The following is a 20,233-nucleotide window of genomic DNA, read 5'->3' on the forward strand; positions in this document are numbered from 1 at the left end:
CTCCGTGTTTTCTTTTTTAATTTGTAGCAGAAGAGCTGAGTTTCTGGAGATGACAGGGGTTGCGGCGTCCACCCTGTAAAGTACAAACAGATGGTCCTCGATGTACAAACTGTTTCTAGATCAAAGTCGTCCAAATTTTCACTCCTTTACCTGGTTTTTCTCTTTCTGCTCACGGGACGAATAGTTTATAATTTGTATTCTTATAGAAGGTCTTCTTCGATCGTGACAGGTCGATTTTCTTAGAACAAAGGAAAGAGACGAAGCGGTTCGACAGTTTAAACCGGTTTGTTAAAAAAACCGGTTAACGCTTCGAGCCACAAACCGAAGCACTCTTCGACTATGGAGTACAACTAAGCACCCTCCGAATCTGGACGCTTTCGTGGACCCACCACGAGCCTTGCCGCTCGTGGCCCCGATCTCCCACGTCAGACACCCCCAGCTCTCCTCCTTTCGGTGGCGGGTCAAGGCGGGGGTTTGTACCACGTCATCCGACATGTCAGCTCCCGCTCCCCTTCCCTATTGGACGCTCCGGCTATCTATTACCCGTACGTAATTACCCCTGACCTTTATTAATAATGTCTGACAGGTCCCTCGATTTCACAGCAAGTGGGCCCAGTGCAATCGCTTCTGCTTCATGTCCTTATAATGTCTATTTTTGACCAATTATCTTCACATGCGTATATGGGACTCATTAGCCGGTAAAAAGCTACACCGAACTCGTTTTATAATTTTTAACCCTGAGAGGTCAAAATGGTCATTATCGTATTTTACTACCTTTGCACATGGGGCGTGCAACAGAGTTGCTATTTTTCTTTTCTTTTTTTTTTTAGAAAAAAGGATCTTAAATTTTATTAAAATAATAAAAGGGAATATTCTGTCAAGGCCGAGTCACTAACTACCTTTTTTAACAGCGAAGGACGTTGCTTTTTTCACCTTTGCATGTGGTGGGTTCCACTTTTGTTTACTAATCCGACCAGGATTTTTCCATACGTCATACAGTAACTGCCCCTTATTTCTTCACTAATTACGAGTTCTGCCCTACCAACCAATCTCGTCCAGGTAGGTTATAGTGTGAATATTTGGAAAGGAGAGGGTACTTTTGAGTTTCTGTGTTATAAAACCACTGCTCCGCCCTCTCAGCCACCTCCCGCCCTCTATCTCATCAGCCTTCACTTCAAAGTGAACTAGCGGAAGCTCCAGCAGCCTTTCACTAGACTCTTCACGGGTTGTTTCCTCCCCCCCCCCCCCCCCTGTGTCTCTCTCTCTCTTTATCACGTTTTGCTGTCAAAGAAAAATGTCAGGCGGCCGCGGTAAATGCTGCAGAATCCGGCATATCGTGAAGCTCCGGCAGATGCTACGGCACTGGCGGAGCAAGGCCTCTTCAGCGGCTCGGATCGCTGCCGTCGGCTCTGTTCTCGGTCGCATCCCGTCCGACGTGCCAGCAGGGCACGTCGCCGTCTGCGTGGGGTCGAGCTCTCGGCGGTTTGTTGTCCGCGCCACCTACCTGAACCACCCCGTGTTCCGGAAACTGCTAAGCGAGGCGGAGGAGGAGTTCGGGTTCACCAACTCCGGTCCCCTCGCGATCCCCTGTGACGAGTTGCTATTCGAAGAGATCCTCCGGTTCATCTCCCGGGCAGACTCCAACTCCGGTCGGTTCGTTAGTTTGGAAGATTTCAAGCGCTGCGCGCATGCCGGACCGGCCAAGGACGGGTGGCCGGAGTCCAGACCGTTGCTTCATGGGTTGGCCGAGAAATCCGTCTGGTGAAGCTTTGAACTCGGATGACACAATTGAGCCGACTCAACCGGGTCAGGACTCGGAGAACTCGGTTTCTGTCAAACAAATCAAAGAAGAAAGCGAAGATGGATGGGTTTATCAGTTTAGACTACAGCGAGTTCTCCGATCTTTTATCTCACCCCATTATTGGGTTTCTGCGTGAGCCGTTCCTTGCTCCGGCGGATCTACGGAGATGGCAAAGAGGAATTTTGCCCAAGTCGTCCCGAGTTCGTTTCGGAGGAAAGAAAGAATGAATAAAAAACCGAACCAGAGTTTCAGAGGGGAAGAAGACGAGAACAGAAACCATAAAATCGGAGAAGACGGAGATTTGGGTCTCTCTTTCTCTTGAAATCTGTAAATGCTGTGAGATTCTTATTGTTATTAGATATCATTCATCATTAAATCAATTGAAATATGTTGCTCCTGAACTCTGCCTTGTTTGTTTCACCTGGCTGGCTATCCAATCCTTTTCCTTCTTCAATTTTAATATTTAAAAAATATATATTAATTTATTGAATTAATAAACCTTTATCGAAAGTCTCAACGTCTGAGATTTGTGGGCCCACGGTGGGTTTTTTTTACCATAAACGGCGGTGATGAGGATACCAGAATATAGCATGTCGGGGTAAGGTACAAAAAGCGGAAGACCCCATGGGCCCACCGTTCATGTGCCATGTGCAATCCTGCACGGGCCTTCATGAGCACTCGAGTAGACTTTGTAGCGTGTACATGTGCAATCGTACCTCACACGGGGCCCACTGTGACCTCGAGGAAGGACAAGAGTGGAATGAGCGCGCACGTGTGGTTGGCATTGTACACGAATTAAAATTGGGCCTTATTAAACAGAAACAAGAATTAACATGAAATGTGTCACCAATAACAAAGAATATGTTTTTAATTATTTCCAAAAGTAAAAGATGGCTTAAAATGGAAATGAAAAGAGGCTTCCCCACCACTAAAGCAAAGTCTCCTAGTCAAGATTCCACATTAAAGCTACGTATGACATTGCAACTAACAAAAAGCATTCCTAACCTTGTACATCCACATGCTCTTCCTACGTACATGGACAAAAGCTGACACACTCAAAATATGTGGCTCGTGTCCTTGATTCATACCTTTCTATAAGTTAGTATCATTTGTACTATTTTCGTTACATACGTACCTAAGTGTGCCTTCTAGCTCATGTCCCATGTCAATAACTCTTATACATTACATCATTTGTACAATTGTACTCACCCTTGACATGGTGTAATTAAACTCCCGTCCCATGTGACCTACCAATTCATGTACGTGAGCCTTAAAGTCTATGTCAATCTTAGATGACTAGTGATACTTCTATTCGGCAGATATACTTTAAAAAGTTTTATACAGCAAGAATTTCTACAACTCACTTGGCAACTAATGGTTGGTGGAGAGGAGATGAAGAAAATAAAAGAGGACGGAAACTAATGAAACAACAATCTGTCATGTTAGGTTAACCAAACATGCAAATGAAGAATACAGTTTCTACACCGAACGATATTATTTCCCTGGGAGTCAAAACCCAGGGACCCATTTGCTTGCGTTTAACCAATGCTAGCACTGTGGGTAATTGAATAATAAGTGGATAGATAAAGGGAGTAGAGTGCTGATACAAAATCTGAAGAACATTGGCTAAAAACAAAACATGTCTATGTCATTATTGCACTAAACACATGGCTTACTTAATAGTGGACTTGTTTAATCCCTAACTGAGCTTGTTATGTTTGCTATTATGGGGGTGGGAAGAAGGTGAAGGCAGAGAGAATGCTTTCTGAAGCAATCGAGCGTGGTGAATAGGGATAGTATGAGGAGAAGATGGGTAGTGATTGCTTTCTTTGGAAGGATAATGATACAAAATGTTCATGTTTAGTTTGAAGGGAGATGTTAGGGAAGGAATCAAACACAGGGAGTGGAATTACTATTGAATAAGGCAACACTGTTGATCTCCTTACGGAAGATTCAGGAGAAGGAAGTATTTTCCTGTGCTTTTCATTCATGAGGAAGAAGGTATTTACAGAGACCGTAAGGTATATTTACAATAGAGACTGTAAGGTATCTTTACAATAGAGAGTGTCACGATTACAAATATTACAATTCTTCATATACGTGCCATAGTTGGATACAAGATTTACAGTTTGAGTTGGAGTCTATCTCAAACTCGATCAACCTGTATCCTTATCTCTGTCATGCCTCCGCAAGATAGAACTCATAGAGGATAGTCTAATCTTGGTCTTCAAGAGGAGGAAGCATATTTGCGGAAGCGGTTTAGTGAGAGCATCAACCAACTAATCACTAGGGGAGACATGAATAACCCAAAGAACGCTACTCTGAACTTGTTCGCGAATGAAGTGGTAATCCAAAGTACATGTTTCATGCGAGAGTGAAATACTGGATTGGAACTTTGATTTATAGCAGCGATATTGTCACAATAAAGCACTATTGTTGTAGAAGAAAAACACTTAGTTCAGTGAGAAAATAGTAGATCCACCCGATCTCAGCAGCAGTGGTTGTAACAAATTGATATTCCGTCTCAGTAAATGATTGAACCACAATCTGTTGCTTCTTAAAACTCTAAGAGATAGGATTACGACCTAGGTAAACAAGATAGACACCTAAGAAAGTGAAATCATCCTCGTTTCCTGCCCAATCAGCATCAAAAAACACATGGAGAGACAAAGAAGATTGTCGATGTAAGACAATATCATGATTGAGAGTCCCACAAAAATAGCGCAATAAGTATTTCACAACATCCCACTGATCAGTAGTAGGGCAATACATAAACTAAGATAACTTATTCACCACCTGTTATGGTCCTGGGTTAAGTACCTAAGCCTTCAGCTTCTAACAAGCCGGTCTTTTGGGTAGTATTGGCTAGGTGCTTAACATTTAGTATCAGAGCTAGCGCTTGAACGACGAGAGTCTTAATCAATGTCAAGGCACGTAAGAGACAAGTATTGAAAAATCTATTTGCAACCAACCACATTCTGCGAAGAATCCAAGGGAACAATTTCCCATGTCCCATTCCGAACAAGAGTACTAACCTGATATAACCTGACACCATTTGGGATCGGTGAGAGTTTGAATCAAGTTGCTGGTTCACGGGTCACAGATATAGAAAATTGGGTTGCGAGGTTTAATCAGAAGGAGACGACTATGCAATACTCATACTTCTAAAGTGATCTTTTTTGTTTTATTGAAAAACTAGGGGAAACTATTTGTTCTTGTGAAGTAGGGCTTTTATGAGTGCTCTTTTGTATGATTATAATGATCCTTCAAATAGGTTGACAGGTGATGTAAAAGCTTGACCACATCTGGTAAGATGAATCGAATAACTGTAACACGCTCGAGGACAAACCTTAGAAGAGACTGCCTGGCTTTTCAGTTAACTCATAAGCACTATCTTAATTTGATTTATTGACTTTCTCAACTTTTTAGCCAATAATTATCGAAAAGATTACTGCTTGTGAGGATGAGCTGCTAAGCCAACATCTCACTTCACTAAAAGATCAGAAGTGGGTTGGGGTGAACGATCTGAGACGTCTCAAGCGACTAAAATCTGGAAACATCTTCCATGACTTACAAATTTTATATGTTTATATGTTTCAATCACGTTACATTTTGTAAAATCGTAAGACATCTTGAACCAGACACCAACTCCTGGATGTGACTCGGTGCTTGACCATAGATAACTCCACTGAAGTCATCCCACCAGAGGAGGGATAAAGGAAGGTTGTGATAAGATTTTTATACGATAAAATCATTACAATATCATAGATTTGACGAATATTTGCAAGAGGCTTATCGTTGCAAGTCTAATCCAAACCAACCCCGAAACATATAAAACAAACCAGAAAAGTTTTAGAAATAAGGAAGAAAGTGATGGGATGAGAAAAAAAAAAAGAGAGATGGGAGTTAAAATATTTGTGACTGCGGATTTGATTTTCAAATCATGAGCAGAGAGGCTTGGAGCCTTTCGTATGAATTCTTTTTTTGAGGAGATATGTCTGCCTGCAGCAACGATTTGGTTCCTGCATCTGTCTTCCACCTAACCTTCCTGCATCAATGGTGGATTTTATGCTCTTTCTTATATTTCCCAGACAAGCCTCTCATCCCGTACGCATCCTACTCACTAAAGTTGCGTTTGGATTTCTGGTCAATTACGGAAGCTGATGGAACTATGAGTCTGGTAGGTGGTCTGACCCAACCTCTTCTATCCCAATTCTGAGTTTCTGATAGACTAAATGAGTCAGAAAAACATGGTCTACCTTGAGGGCCTTCACTAGGGTGGATCAAGAAGGTTTACGGTAGGTTTTTATGAACTTATCCAGCATGCAACAGGCAAGTTCAAGAAAAATGACTTTTAAGAGTTTGGTTAGAGCTGAAGATCATGTCAATAGGGGTGTGGAGGCCATGAATCTGTCGATGGGTTGGGTTTTCACCTAATTCCAAATGACATAATTCAAAAAACACACTAAGTATGGATGAAGATACCTTTTCAACGCATTATAATATTATAATTTGCTTGTGATCAAGCTTGATATTACAAATGTATAAAATTTACTACAAGGATTTTTTATTTAAGAAGATATTTTATGACACCAGGGATGTGTACATTCATAAAGTAAGAATCCCAATCCATATCTTGGATGCCATAATGGAACTTCCTCTCCGAATCTATATTCGATGCCATACGTAACCACTCGGAGTTTGAATCATCAAATCTGCAAAATAAATAATTGAAGAAGTTAATATTTTTCGGAAGGATTTATGTTGCAAATTGTTTGTGCAAGTGGTTTACATTGTTATGATCTTTAGGAAATAGTTTGTGTGGTTTTCAACTAATTAAATGGTATTCAAGATGAGAAGTGAGGATGTTATTAAAGTGAGTTAGAACTGTCACATATTCTCGACATGTCGTTCAATGTTTCGAAGGGATTAGAGTAGCCACAAGCATGGAATCCTATAACGAAATTAGTGATTGTAAAGCTAACCCATCTCATAATTTTGCTAAAGAATTATTCCATGGAAGTTTTGTGAATAAACCATCTAAAGATCTAGGCTGTTGTATAATTATGTCAAACTACCTTTAAACTATTCTCTTCTCGTCACTAATTTGCTAACTTGAGGGTAATTTTGAATACTAATGGCTTGCAAGAACTAAAACCACATAAATTTCATTTTTTTTTCAAAGAAAATAAGTAGATGAGATGATATAGATAAGGAGACAAAATAGTGGATCACATATTAGCTTGAAGATATATAAAGCTTGGGTAATAGTATTTAGCAAATTACCTTCCTTTGAATAAGATGTAAGGTTTGTATAGCAAGGCAACTCGCTTGGCGTAGTTGTATTTTTTGTTAAGCTTCTTGTACTTGTCTCCAAATAGATGGCAAGTAGCTTGATTGACAATGTAGAAAGCCTAGATAAAGCAAAGCAATAATACTAATTATGGTGGATATTGTTCTTCAACAAACAAATGAGAACCTAAGAAACACTATTGAGACACACTAACCTGTAATGGCAGCTTGTAATGTAAATTCATGAATCTGTTGAAACTCGACATGGTGTTCTTAAATGAAATTTTTTTAACCTTGATAGGCTTTCCATCTTTTCCCATGAGTGAATGTTTTGAGAAATATAGGTGGCACCAATCTCCCAATTTGTAGCAAGTGGGAGGGTTTCTCAGAGATGAGCACAAATGATATATATGTTCCGATGATTGATGGAAGTGAGCAGCTAAAAGCATGACCATGGCATTAACCACCATATCTCCTGGAATCTGTCAAAATTTTGGTTAAATATTGATTAGCTACATATATGACAAAAACTAATGGCATGATCTATGGTAGGGCCAAAACTATATATATTGAGTGATAGGGAATTACCACATCCATAATTGAGCTTGGGTCTACTATGAAGTACTTTAACTTCCCCAAAGCATATGCTACTATTAGGCTATCGACGCCTCTGCATTGAGGGGATGTTTCATATGTTAATAACAAACATATTGGAAAGTAAATTAATTTTGTTGTTCTTTCATTGATCAGGCGTGTAGTATTTATAGATTTACAACACAATCTATAGCTTTTACAACTCTTACAATTTACAATTTTTGTCTGTTTCAATCACTTCCAGTTTGAGTTTTTCTCTATTTTTAATCATTGTTTATCTTTATCTCTATCAATAACTATATATATATATATATATATATATATATATATATATATCAAGTTGTTGTAAAAAACTAGAGTCCTAGGAATATTAAACTTTGCTTTGCTCAAAGGGTTCTATTTTACTATTTTATAATTTTTAAAAAATTTACTGTCTAAAAAACTACATTTTGCTTTGAAATCAAGAAAATCTTTGGTTTCTTTGTTTTATGTTTTCTTTTTGTTGTGATTTTTGGAAGAAAATGAATCAACCCATTAAATGGAGGAAAAATTAATCTTATGGTTCTAAAGAAAAAAAGAAAAAAGTCCTTTTGTAAAAGATAGAAAAGTTCTCACCACAAATCACACTAAATTAGCCCTTATCCTTTCAATAATTATAAATGATAAAAACATAAATAAGAAGTAAAGTACCTGCAGTTTTCTATCCATCCTGGAAATGGTTCCATGTATGTTGTTGTGACAATAGTTGGTCTCACAATAACAAGAGGCACATGACCCCGTAGATGTCCAAGTAGCATCTCTCCCATTGCTTTAGTGAAGACATATGTATTCGGCCAACCAAATGATCTTGCCCTGATAATGAACCACTTAGTATAATCAAGATCCAACTTTTGAAGATAAACCCAATTTAAATATCTTACTAATTACTTCCTAAAGTCCCCCTATCAATTTCTATGAAAGTGGTTCTAAATGTTTCGTTGTGTCTAAGAATTTTCCCTAATTTTTAATTTAAAATCCATTTTGTTCTATTTATCTTCTGTTAAATATGCTATTAGTTAGGTGAAAATCATCCTTATAAGAATTACATATATGATTTCAAACTAAGAAATGAAAGTGAAAGTGAATGTGAATGAACTAGAGACAGTGAATTAATTTTTTGTGTTAGTGTATATAATAAAAAGTATAGTGTAAATTACGTTCTTGTTTTTGTGTGCACAATGAAAAATACAATAGAAAGTCGAGAATAAGTATATTAATAAAATACCGTGATAGATTTAACGTTTATAAGATGGTTTTATTTAAATTATTATTAATAAAATAAGATAGATTTTATTTTAGTCTAAATTAATAAAAAATTAATTTAATTATTTAAAAAATTAAAAAACGTAAACAAAGATGTTTACTTTTTATAATGTTCAGATGCTTGATTAAATTCTTACTTCTAAAATATCTAAATTATCACTCTTAAATTAGAAATTTAATAAAATATTAAAAATATGAATATAATAAATAAATAGGGTATTTTATTATATAAAACTACTATGATAGATTAAAATTTTATAAAATGATTTTATTTAAATTTTTATTAATAAAATAAGATAGATATTATTTTAGTCTAAACTAATGAAATAATTAATAAATAAAATAAAATATTAATTATTTAATTATGAAAATATCAATTATTTAATTATAAAAATAAAAATAAAATAACTAAACAAAGATGATAGGGTTTTGAGAGGGAGACGGCGAGAGGATGAACAAAGATGGGAACGGACCAGAAGGGTGAGAAACGTGGCTCAGAGGAAGGCATCGAGGGGGAGTTTGAGGAAGGCTCGGCCGTCCGGCGAAAGGACAGGGTCCGGAGCACGGCGAGAGGGTGGGAGAAAATGATTAACAAAGATGCGTTTGATTTAGTTATTGGATCCCTCGAGAAAGAAGTTTTTGTGGAGGGAGAGGAAGGTAAGCTAGCTAGCTTACGTCTTCTTGAATGTAACGTTGTATGTAATGAAGTATTAAGCACCTCTGTAGACCCAATTCCTTCATGAATACTCCTTTTCTTTCTTCGGTGATCCCTTTGTCATCCAATTCCTTTAATTTGCTCTCCACCAGTTTCAGCTCTTCGTCAATGTCTACAGTCGATGTTCCATTGAGTGCTTCACCCATGCGAAACGACCTTTCAGGTATGAGTCCGGCCTTCTCCCCAGCAACGAAAGCTTCAAACAAGACCAGCTACCGTGTAAACTCTCCAGAGCACGAAAGAAAGAAATAGATGGACATGGGATAGACAGAATGAACATGAATTTACCAGTTGAAACATGGAGAAGCATCCCCAGTTTGACACATTTCTTAGCAAACTCCATAACATGCTTGGCGCCAAGGGTATTGGTGCTGAAAGCAACATCGTACCTACACAAAAGTCATCCATTTCAAATCATTCATAAAAATTCCCAGTACTGGTGACCCTTGCCTACCTTTCATCAAACTTGGTGGTAGCTGCAGAGTGCACGATCACGTCGAGCTCATCCTTCAGCTGTTCCATGACAGAAGAGTCATCTATCCCGATGTTCTCATCGGCAATATTCCCTGCAATGGCTCTCAATTTGTCCGAAACGAAGGAGCTGAAGCTTGCACCATGCGCCTCTCTTAGCGCTTCAAAAAGAGCCTTACTGAGCACCTACAAATTGCAATATGTGAAGCTCTTATGAAAGAGAAAATCAAAGAAGATGTAGTCTATACTTGGGTTTCCAGCCGTTCTGCTGCTGCAGCGTTATCCGGAGCTCTCAGTAGCAGATAGATCCTCTGGACCTGAGGCTGAACCCTGAGCACCTTCTCCACAAAAACTACATCACAAACATGTTAAATGAACAATTTCCGCCATTAGCAAACCGTGCAAGCATTCAAGTAAATACAGGCATGAGAATGCGAGGCTAATTACTCTTAGCCAGATAGCCAGTTGAACCAGTAACCAGTATGCTCTTGCCATGCAAGTATTCTGCCACACTGTTGCACTCCATGAGAAAAATCTGTTCTGTAACTACGCGCACTCAGATAGCAGTTACAGAAACCTGTTCGATCATCCATTTCCGCTGTGTCTATCTTTCCATTTATAAGGAAGTCGAAGACAGACCAAAGAAGTTGTGGTCCTCCCGCAAAACCTTGTGGGTTCCGCAAAGATTCTGCAATCTGTGCTCCTGATTTTCGTCTCAAAACGAAAAAGGAGACGCGTTCAGAAAAATCTATCCATCGTCCTCTTGTTGCCGCGTTGAGTGATGAAAGGATCTTCTTCATTTATTTCAACATGACGTGAAACGATCTTCTGGCAGAAATTGAAAGAGGCTGGCTGACTAGACTTACTACTACTTGGAGTGATTCTTTCTTAACAGAAGATTAGTTTGTGAAGTCGAAGAAGACGGCTATTTTAAGTAATTAAACGTTGAAGGAGAATTTCCGTAGCTCAACGTCTCAGGCGGATCATCCTTTAATGATCGAAAACTGGACTCAATGAGAGAAGTTTATCGACGGAAGGAAGGTTGGTTTATGAACTCGACCTAAACGAAACGTTGGTAACGTCTCCTGTTGAGTCCAATTCCAGTGGATCACTGAAGAACATGTGTCAACTTCTGATTGTGGAACATGAGTAACTCTTTTGTTAATATTTCAATTAATTAATAATGTCACACACTTAGAAGTGGACACTTGTTCTTTAATGGACTGAAACCGGATAACAAGAGTTGTCTAGCTATAGAATGACTAATTTGAGTGATTGTAATTGCCATCACGTAACCAATGGATCATTAATGGACATGTTTCAACTTCTTACCATGCAATATGTTAAGTGCGGAAAGCCAAGTAACTAACCCAGGTGGACGAGGGGTGGACGGAACCTAACCCAGGTAGACCGAAACCACCTAGCTCTGACACAGTATAGATTTTTTATCATGATTTTATTTAAATAAATTCACCTTAGTTCTTTGTTGTATTTTGAAAGATTGAAGGGTTTATGTACATGAGATGTGAATAAATATGTTAGTACCTATTTAATTTAATTAGAATATTAAAGTTTTACTAGAAACAATTTTCTCAAAGGAATGAAGTCGACCTCTCTTATCAGATCGTGGATTTTGAGTTCAACAGAGAATAATCCAAATGAAAATAACAAAATTATAAATATTATATATGAACAAAATAACTTTATTTTTTTGAAATTTTACCTTTTTTTTTCTTTCTAAAATAATTAAATGTAAAAATTTCTTCATGTGATTAATTAAGTCTCCATCTATAATCGACCATGCTTTTTAATTATAAATCAGAAAAATTCATGATATGAATTAATGTTTAATGTATTCATTGTTGTTCTTTTTTAAAGAAATTTGTTAATGTAATATTATCTTTTTATAGTATTAAAAACATTAAGATCTATAAGAAAATAACTTTAAAACCCTTAAAAATAGATTAAATTAAAAAAAAATTATATGTTTATATTTATTTAAAATATTTAACTTATAGAATGTTTAGATTTTGTTCTATTATATATTTATTTTTTTATTATTAATATGTTCAATAATTTTGCTTCCAAGATTCTAGTATTCTCAATCCATGGGGAATCTAAGAAAGTCTAGACTGATTTATTAGTGAATGCAAGAGGATTTGAGTTCATCTTGGAATTTAGCATTGCACTTAGGTTTAAAAACTTTTTACCAAAAGGTTGTTTATGTCTTCTTTTAAGCCAATGGTCTTAAGATCAAACAACATGGATCAGTTTCGTGTTCCTTCTTGTGTCTTATTAAGAAAAAAGAATGATTTAAGAGTTGAGAAAAAAGAATGTAAAGGATGAGACCAAAATTTAAAGGTAACAAAAAGACCCCACCTCAAGTGCAACGATGAGGTGGTGTGCGGCGGAGCTCCGCCGAAGTCCTCCAAGGTGGCAAGGAGAGGAAGGAAGAGGGAAAGAAGAAAGGGAAAAGGCCTCATAATGTTCTTGGGCAAATGGCCCAAGACAGGGCAGGAGGGGGGGAAATGGGAGGCTGAAAAAAGAAAATGACAGAGAAGGGGAGAAAGGAAAAAAGAAAAAGGAAATAAAATAAGAGAGAGAGAGAAAGAGAGAGATTAATTTTTAAAATTTTAAAATTTTAATTAATTATTTGTTGTTAATTAATTTTTCTTGTAGTATACATCGTGGGAAAAATAAAAAAGCATACATGAATATCATAGAGAAAATTTTATTATATAAAAATAAATAAATATTAAACACATAAAATATAATGAAGCAAGAAATTTATTAATATAAAATCAAAAACAAAAAATAAAGAAAAAATTTAAATAAAGGAAACAAAAAATAGATAGCACAAAATTTAATTAATGGAAAAATATTATAAAAATAATAATAAAACGTTGAATAAACATAAATTATTGTAAAACTGAAATCACAATGAAATATAAGACAATAAAATTTGCATTTTAATAATAAGGATCATCATGAAAATACTAAATACAAAACGTAAAATGAAGGAAAATTTTGATTAAATAAAAGATTAAGATCAAACATAAGATTTAAGAAACAAGAAATTCATACTCCCTTGAAAAGTTACTTTTTAAAATAAATTAAAATTAAAATAATTATGCAATTTTTCTTCTAAAAAGTAAGAGAGCTAATTCTTTTTAGCTTATTTGTTTCAATTTGAGGCATTTATCATATAAGCAGGAGCACCAAAGACAAATGCATGCATTTTTATTTAATTGAAATACTAAATGATTAGATGTTGTATATTTAATTATTTGAATTAATAATTTAATTTTAGGTAGTTAATTATTTAATTACATGATTAATTAATTAGTATAGTTAATTACTAATTAATTTTAGTTAACTAATAAGTATTTAATTAGGTAAATAATTATTATATAAAATTTTTTACTTGACTAATTAATCCAAAAATTGGGGTTCAATAGGTGAATAAGGTGTTATACTTAATAGAATGATTTTAAATAAAATAAAATAAAAATCACATTTATTTTAATATAATTTTTTCTATAATTTTTAGTTGTAGTATAAAAAGAAAGAATAATATAAACATTGAAGTTTTTCGATGGTAAATTTTTCTAATTATACAAGTATTTTGGTTAATGGAAATCAATTTATCAAATAATTGTTTTCTATTTTAAAATTTCAATCTATATATAATATTAATTTAGTTAAAATTATTTTAAAAATACATAAAGTTTTCTCAATGGAATTAATTTCAATAAGAAATTTTTAATAAAATTTAATTTTACCTAGAAAGGTGACTTATTTTACTTAACCCCATTTTAAAAATACGTAAACTTTTCTCGATGAAATTAATTTCTCTAATAAAAGTTTCCCATTTTTGTTTAGCTTTATTTTAAAAATAAATAGGCTTTTCTCGGTGAAATTAAATTTTTCAAAGAAAAATGTGGTTTCTGCAGTTAAGCAGAAACACTTTTCTCGACAAAAAAAATTCACCGTGAAAAGTCAAATTTCTTGTAATGGTTTTAAATCCCTTACCTTTTCTTCCAATATTTGGACAATCACTTTTGCCATTAGATTTCCTAATTTGAATCCTTTAATTGGATTACAAGTTTTGCCATCATTGTTGTGCTTCTCTTAGTTCCTATTTGTTTAAAATTTTTATTTTAGATGATTTGATCATTTTATTTACTACCATGTTTGATGATAGTAGGTTGGTTTTATTAACATTTTTTTAAATGATTTTTCCTCTAATTCTAAGATTTAAAATCAATAGCATTTTGAAATGGATTTTGTAAGTGACACAAGGTCTTTCAATGACAAATTCATGTTTGGATAAACATTAAAATGGATTGGTCCATTACATAGGCTAGTCTACATAACTCTCAATAGGGTTAATGTCCAATCTAAACATCTAGAATCTCTTAAATATATTAGGATTGAGGTGTTCAACCCTTGCAAGGTTAAAGGTTTGAATGCAACTTGTACTAATCCTGTATAGATGAAGTAGTATTTTTCATTATTTTTATAATGCAACAGGATCCAATGGATGTCCCAATGGTCAAATTGGCTGAAATATATTTGGAAAATCACCCAAATCCAATCTTAATGGGAAAAGCTAGCCAATAATGAAATCGTTGTTGAAATATAAAAAATTGGTGGAGATTTCCTACCACCCCCCAAATTTGATTTTCGATTCAACCAGCTGACTTTTGCAAGGCTAGTTCTTCTATGCAATGATGAAGATCGATGAAAAAGAACATCCCCCAAATTACTAGGATTATGTCCATGAATTTATGTATGCCTTTTTCTATAAAAACAAGTAAAGAAAATACACCGAGTTCATCAAAACTTATGCCAAATTTATAAAATCTGATATCCCTTGTTGGTTTAACCATTGGTGGAAAAAAATTAGTCTTTTACTAGAAATTCTTCCAAATTGTATTAAATAACTATATCACCCTTAGGTTGAATGCCATCTTAGCCTTAACTAAAAATATCCAAAGACGATTGTTGAGGAAGAATATACTCTCCACTCTTTTTATGAAGTTGAACGTCTTTGGATTTGGAGCTGAGTTCAATGAACTCAACCTTCCACTCTTAAACAAAAATTAACATAATATGGTGAAAAAATACAACAAAGTGACTGCAATAAAAGAAAAGATCTAACATTGCAAGAAAACGAGTGAGAAAGCTGGAAAGACTAATGTCAAGAGAAAGCTAATGAGTGGAAATTTTTTATCAAAGAGTACTTGAATCAATTATTTGAAGTCTTCAAAGTCTTCCCTAATGCTTTTGCAGAAGAAGATGATGAAGTTGATAATATTAGCTAGTTTAGTCAAGCAAATGAAGTCGACATTGTTTCGAATATTTAACATTTTGTTATAGCAAGTGTTGTTACGGATCTTTGGGATTGTGACAAGTTCTGTTTTTCGATGCCATTATTGTTTCTGTGTGTGCCATCTTTCGAAGTCATTTGGTGCCCAACAAATGCACAACAAACATAGATCGAGGTTCACTTGTAACAGTTCAGACGATTTTATCTAAAACCCAAGTTCAAGGAGAAGTTGGATTTGCATCAAACTAACTCATAAAGATGATGAAACACGAAAATCAGTGGCTATATACGTTTCAATTATTTCCATGAATATGAGAGAATGTAATCCATTGTCTATTTTTCATTTGAAAGAGTAATTTACAAACAATTGGAACTTTAGAACAAAGTAAGAAAAGAAGATAAACTCTTTTTAACATATTACCTTTGGATCAACGGAGATAAAAAAAAAAAAATACTCCATGATTTTTGGTTTGTTGTCTGTATAAATAAATTATGAACAATTAATCCTAGTGCTACAGAAAAAAAAAAAAAAAAAAAAAGGGATTCAATACAACTGTTCAATCCCTTGACTTTGTTCAAAATTTGACATGGAAGTATATCTGATGAACTCTTCAAATTGCTCAATGACAATGAATGATTATTTAAACCATTACTCATTCTATTGTGTTATATGGTTTTGCTTTGCATTTTGTTATATTTGTTTTCTTTTCTTCTCCTTTACAATGCTTTGGACCCAATATTGTAATTTTTTTATGGAGCTTGTTCCTCATTGATAATAGATCAAATTGACATCAGTGTAAGTGATTTGTGGAAAGTAAGAGAGATTGTCTGGGACGCTAAGTGGTTTTGCTTTTTACCCACATCCAAACTGAATCCAAAAAATCCAATGGGCATCCACTTTCAAGAATCCAATTGATCTTGATAGAAACCTGCTAAGAACCGGTTGGCAAAGATGGGCCACATTTTTCTGGGTTGATGATGGGCCACTTTTCCTCGTCGAGATTTTTAAAGGACTACTCACGGCCGTGGGAGCGAGACTCGAGAGAAGCGCGGAATTATGCCTTCTCCACTGAATCGTCTCTGATTAGACGAAAAGAGGGATCTATCCGTCCGATCAATCAACTCAAAAAGCTGAATCGCTGAGAACTCTCTAGAGCAGAAATGGCAGAGAGGCAGTGCGCTCATCTATCGCCTCAAGGCCTAACGTTAAGGTTCTGCAAAAGCTTCTCTTCTCTTCTCGTTATCTGATCCCTTGACCGCCACCGTATCTGCTCTGAACTCTGATGATCCCTCCGCCACAGATTCACAGATTCCCTCTCCAAACTTTGGGTTTCTGCGGAAACCGCAATCCCATTAATAACTGCTTTCTTTTACATTTTCAAAGAAATTCGATTTGAGCGACCCTGTAAGTAAAAGTCTCCTTTTTCCACATCTCAAATGTCGGCAACCAGAGACGTGGGTGGGGCCTTCGATCTGTCTCGTTTAGGTCTAATCTGTTGTCAAACGTTCTTCAATTCTCTTTCTCTCTTCTCATTTGTTTAGCCATCATTGTCCAGTTCACAAGAAACCAATATCCTTCTCTTAATCTTTCCACTAATGATAGATTCCTTTTCTTTCAGCTCCCACGTGTCACAGATCCGTATGTGGTGGAGACAAAACGGCTCAAGGCCCAGGGTTTATGGGTTTAAAAGGGAAAGAAAGAGTGGAAGCGAAAAAGAAATTGGTGGGGCCCCAAACGAGAGATGATTTTGTGCGATGCTTGTCGTACAAAGAAAGCAAAGAAATTTAACTCCTCATGACGCCCATCATTCTCCTCGCTTTCACGATCTCCATTTTACTAGGCTCCACAAATCGGAGTATTTATATTGGTTGAGGACATTTGAGGGTTTCTTTTGTCTGTTAATGCCATGGGAGCTTTTGGAACTTGTCTTTTGGACCTTTTTTTTTTTTTTTTTTTATATAATTAATTACCTATAAATAATTTATAAAAATAAAAATTTGATCATTATCTTATTTTTATTAATTTTTTTAAAAATAATAATGATCAAATTCTCATTTTTTGAATCGTTTATCACCGATAGAAAAATAAGTACAAATAAGATAAACAAATTTACGACTTCTCATTCACAAATTCATTAATTTATTGACTATTATTATTTAAAAAATAGTTTATAAAAAAAATATTTTTATTAATTATTTTTTAAAATAATAATGATCAAATTCTTATTTTCTTTTCTTTTCTAAGAATTCCAAATCTGATGGAAAACCAAGTACCAACTGCCACACATAATTGTTCACTAAATTGGACCATGGCCTAATCTTTGTTTTGTGACACAAGGGATAAAATATTGTCAGAGTTTCAGTTAAAAGAGGCAGGCAATAAATAACAAAAATCATCAATGCTTGTAAGTCTTAAGTTTCAGCTGACAAAAAAATAATAATGACAGGTGCTGAAAGTTCTATTTTATCTGCCATTGCATAAAATCTTCTCTTTGCATTTTCTTTTATATAGGTTAGTTAGCCCATCACTAATAAATCTTTAAATATGTTGAAGCTGTTGGAAGCACTAAACCTAAAAAGTTTCAAATTGGAGCCTCGCAATATTATATCTCTTCAACACCCTCACTGGAGTCTTTTTTTCCCTCCTGGATTGTAATCGGCCAACTGAATTAGGGTCTATTCGGAACCCCATCCGAAAAAAAATAAAAATTAGATAATTATCTTGTTTTCATTAATTATTTTTTTAGAATAATAATGATCAAATTCTTATTTTTTTTAAGGGTTTCAAACAGACCCTCCGACGACTACACCGGTCATAATATTCACAGAGTAGGTAAAGTAATTTAAAGTTCATTTATTGAAGTGAAGTTATGAGGTTAGATATTAAAACCCCCATTTTGTACCTTAGACAATATCTTATTTTTATAAGACACATAGTGTCACAAAGATTTAGGTAAAAATATATTTGAACCATTACTTAGATTAGTAAGTAAATTCTTAACTAAGTTTAGTAATTTGTAGACTTTAAACACATCTTTCAAGTTTCAACCGTTTGGCTTCTATTTCCAAATGCGGATTGTCAAACCGATGGTTGGTTGAGACTTTTGAAGCAGCCTCACACGCTTCTCTTGATAGCTGTCTCTCCCCCTATCCGCCCGCCAAGCCTCACCTTTTCCTTCCGCTGCCGACGATCTCGGGTGGTCATCTCAGGCGCCACGTGGCTTTGTGGTCCCCAGAGGTACCGCTACTGCAAGTCTGCAACGACTGGTCCCCGCTGTCCTTCCGGTGTCGCCACTCCCTTGGACGCTCCCAGTCCGCTCTCGACGCGCATTCTCGCGGGTCCCACATGCCAGATCGTATTGGCGCGCACGTGTCGGTGCTGGCGCCTTTCTTACTTCCTTTACTTCGGCGAGGAGAAAACGAGAAAAAGGAAAGAAACTGACCAACATGGCGGCGTCCTTTTCACCCCAAACCGCCGTTTTATTCTACTGCCACTCATCTCCAAAGTCAACATAGCGTCTCATTAATTTTAATGGACTAAAATACCCTTACAGGAATTCTGCAATTGTCGGTATGGTACGCGCTTGGTGGGCCCACCGGTGAGTTTGAACGAAGGGTGAATAATTGAGGGGAGAGATGAATGTATGAATTTCTTTGTCCATGTTTTATAGGTGTATTAACATATTTGCCCTTGGGGTAGGTGTGAGTCTTAGGATTTAGGACTTTTTAGTAATATCATCGATAGAAAATTCGGAAATTTTATTTTCCACTTTTTGCGTTGCCTTGTCCGTGGTTGGTCGTGGCCGTTATATTTTTAGATCCGACACCGTTGCGAGAAGGGGCACAGCCGTCATTTCACGCGTCGAGGTTTTGGTTTTATTCAGCTCGCGGGTCGGGGGTTTATTTTGTCATTTTGCTGGTGGGATTAGTGAGGAGTCTTAATAACACCAACAGGGGTGGGTCCCAACGTCTCTAGCCTTTTTTAGGGAACAGAAATTTGTAAAACACGCATGCACTTTTTAGAATGACGGTATTGCCCCTGTTCTTGCCGAGTCTCTTTTTTGCCGCTCAGGAATCCGATGCGGTGCTGCTCTCTAGAAAGGAAAAAACTTTTTCGCATTTTTCAATAGCCTATCAAAGATCGGTTTATTCTGACAGAAACGACGAAAATACCCCTTCCTTTAGATATCATCAAATCTAACGACCATTCTCTGGCATCATCACCCTTCGGCGAAAAATGCCAACCGAGGTCGGGAATCTCCATCGAAAATTCTGCCCCCATTTTCGCAATTTTCTTCTGTAAATTAGATTTTCCTCTCCCTTTGATCGTACTGACCGGTGGAGATTCTTCTTCAGAGGTGGGTCCGGTCTTCCGTAATTCTGGTCAATCTTCTAGTACTAAAAAGTAGTTCATTAGATGGACAACTGCGGTTAACGAACAAGCTGTCACACGCCAAAATGGGCCCACGATGTATATACGAGGAGAGATGGGACCCACGGCAGACAAGAGAATACTTAGAAATTCCATTTCCAGCTCATGGAATTGAATGTGACGGACTGTCCAAAGGGAAAAGTGAATGATCTCAACTCTTCTAATTACCTACTTAGCCAAATTTACCGTAACTTTATTTTGACCCAGGCAGTAATTAATTTAATTACTGAATAATTATAAAGGTTTATTTGTTAATCAGAATCGTGGGTGGTTATTTTACTTGTTAGTGGGTAT

At 36.0% G+C, this 20,233-nt stretch overlaps 2 protein-coding genes across 2 annotated transcripts; one reads left to right on the plus strand and one right to left on the minus strand.

Annotated features, from left to right (window-relative positions):
* Nucleotides 1-1,159: 1,159 nt before the first annotated feature.
* LOC137944394 (auxin-induced protein 6B-like) lies at nucleotides 1,160-2,224 on the plus strand. Its single transcript, XM_068790068.1, has one exon. It carries the CDS (start codon nucleotides 1,295-1,297, stop codon nucleotides 1,763-1,765), a length of 471 nt encoding a protein of 156 aa, XP_068646169.1. The 5' UTR covers nucleotides 1,160-1,294; the 3' UTR covers nucleotides 1,766-2,224.
* Nucleotides 2,225-4,366: 2,142 nt separating this feature from the next.
* On the minus strand, nucleotides 4,367-10,975 carry LOC137943789 (probable fatty acyl-CoA reductase 4). The gene is made up of 11 exons (XM_068789223.1): nucleotides 10,654-10,975; nucleotides 10,424-10,527; nucleotides 10,159-10,361; nucleotides 9,993-10,093; nucleotides 9,708-9,900; nucleotides 8,378-8,539; nucleotides 7,682-7,763; nucleotides 7,309-7,575; nucleotides 7,088-7,215; nucleotides 6,408-6,516; nucleotides 4,367-4,549 (listed from the first exon to the last, which is right to left on the minus strand). The coding sequence occupies exons 1-11, from the start codon at nucleotides 10,973-10,975 to the stop codon at nucleotides 4,367-4,369; spliced, it is 1,854 nt and encodes a 617-aa protein (XP_068645324.1).
* Nucleotides 10,976-20,233: the final 9,258 nt, after the last annotated feature.

This window comes from Aristolochia californica, unplaced genomic scaffold (assembly GCF_029961685.1).
Source record: "Aristolochia californica isolate CCGP_79_NKW_82.1479 unplaced genomic scaffold, dmAriCali1.0.hap1 SCAF_11, whole genome shotgun sequence".
In the NCBI taxonomy this organism is placed as follows: domain Eukaryota; kingdom Viridiplantae; phylum Streptophyta; class Magnoliopsida; order Piperales; family Aristolochiaceae; genus Aristolochia; species Aristolochia californica.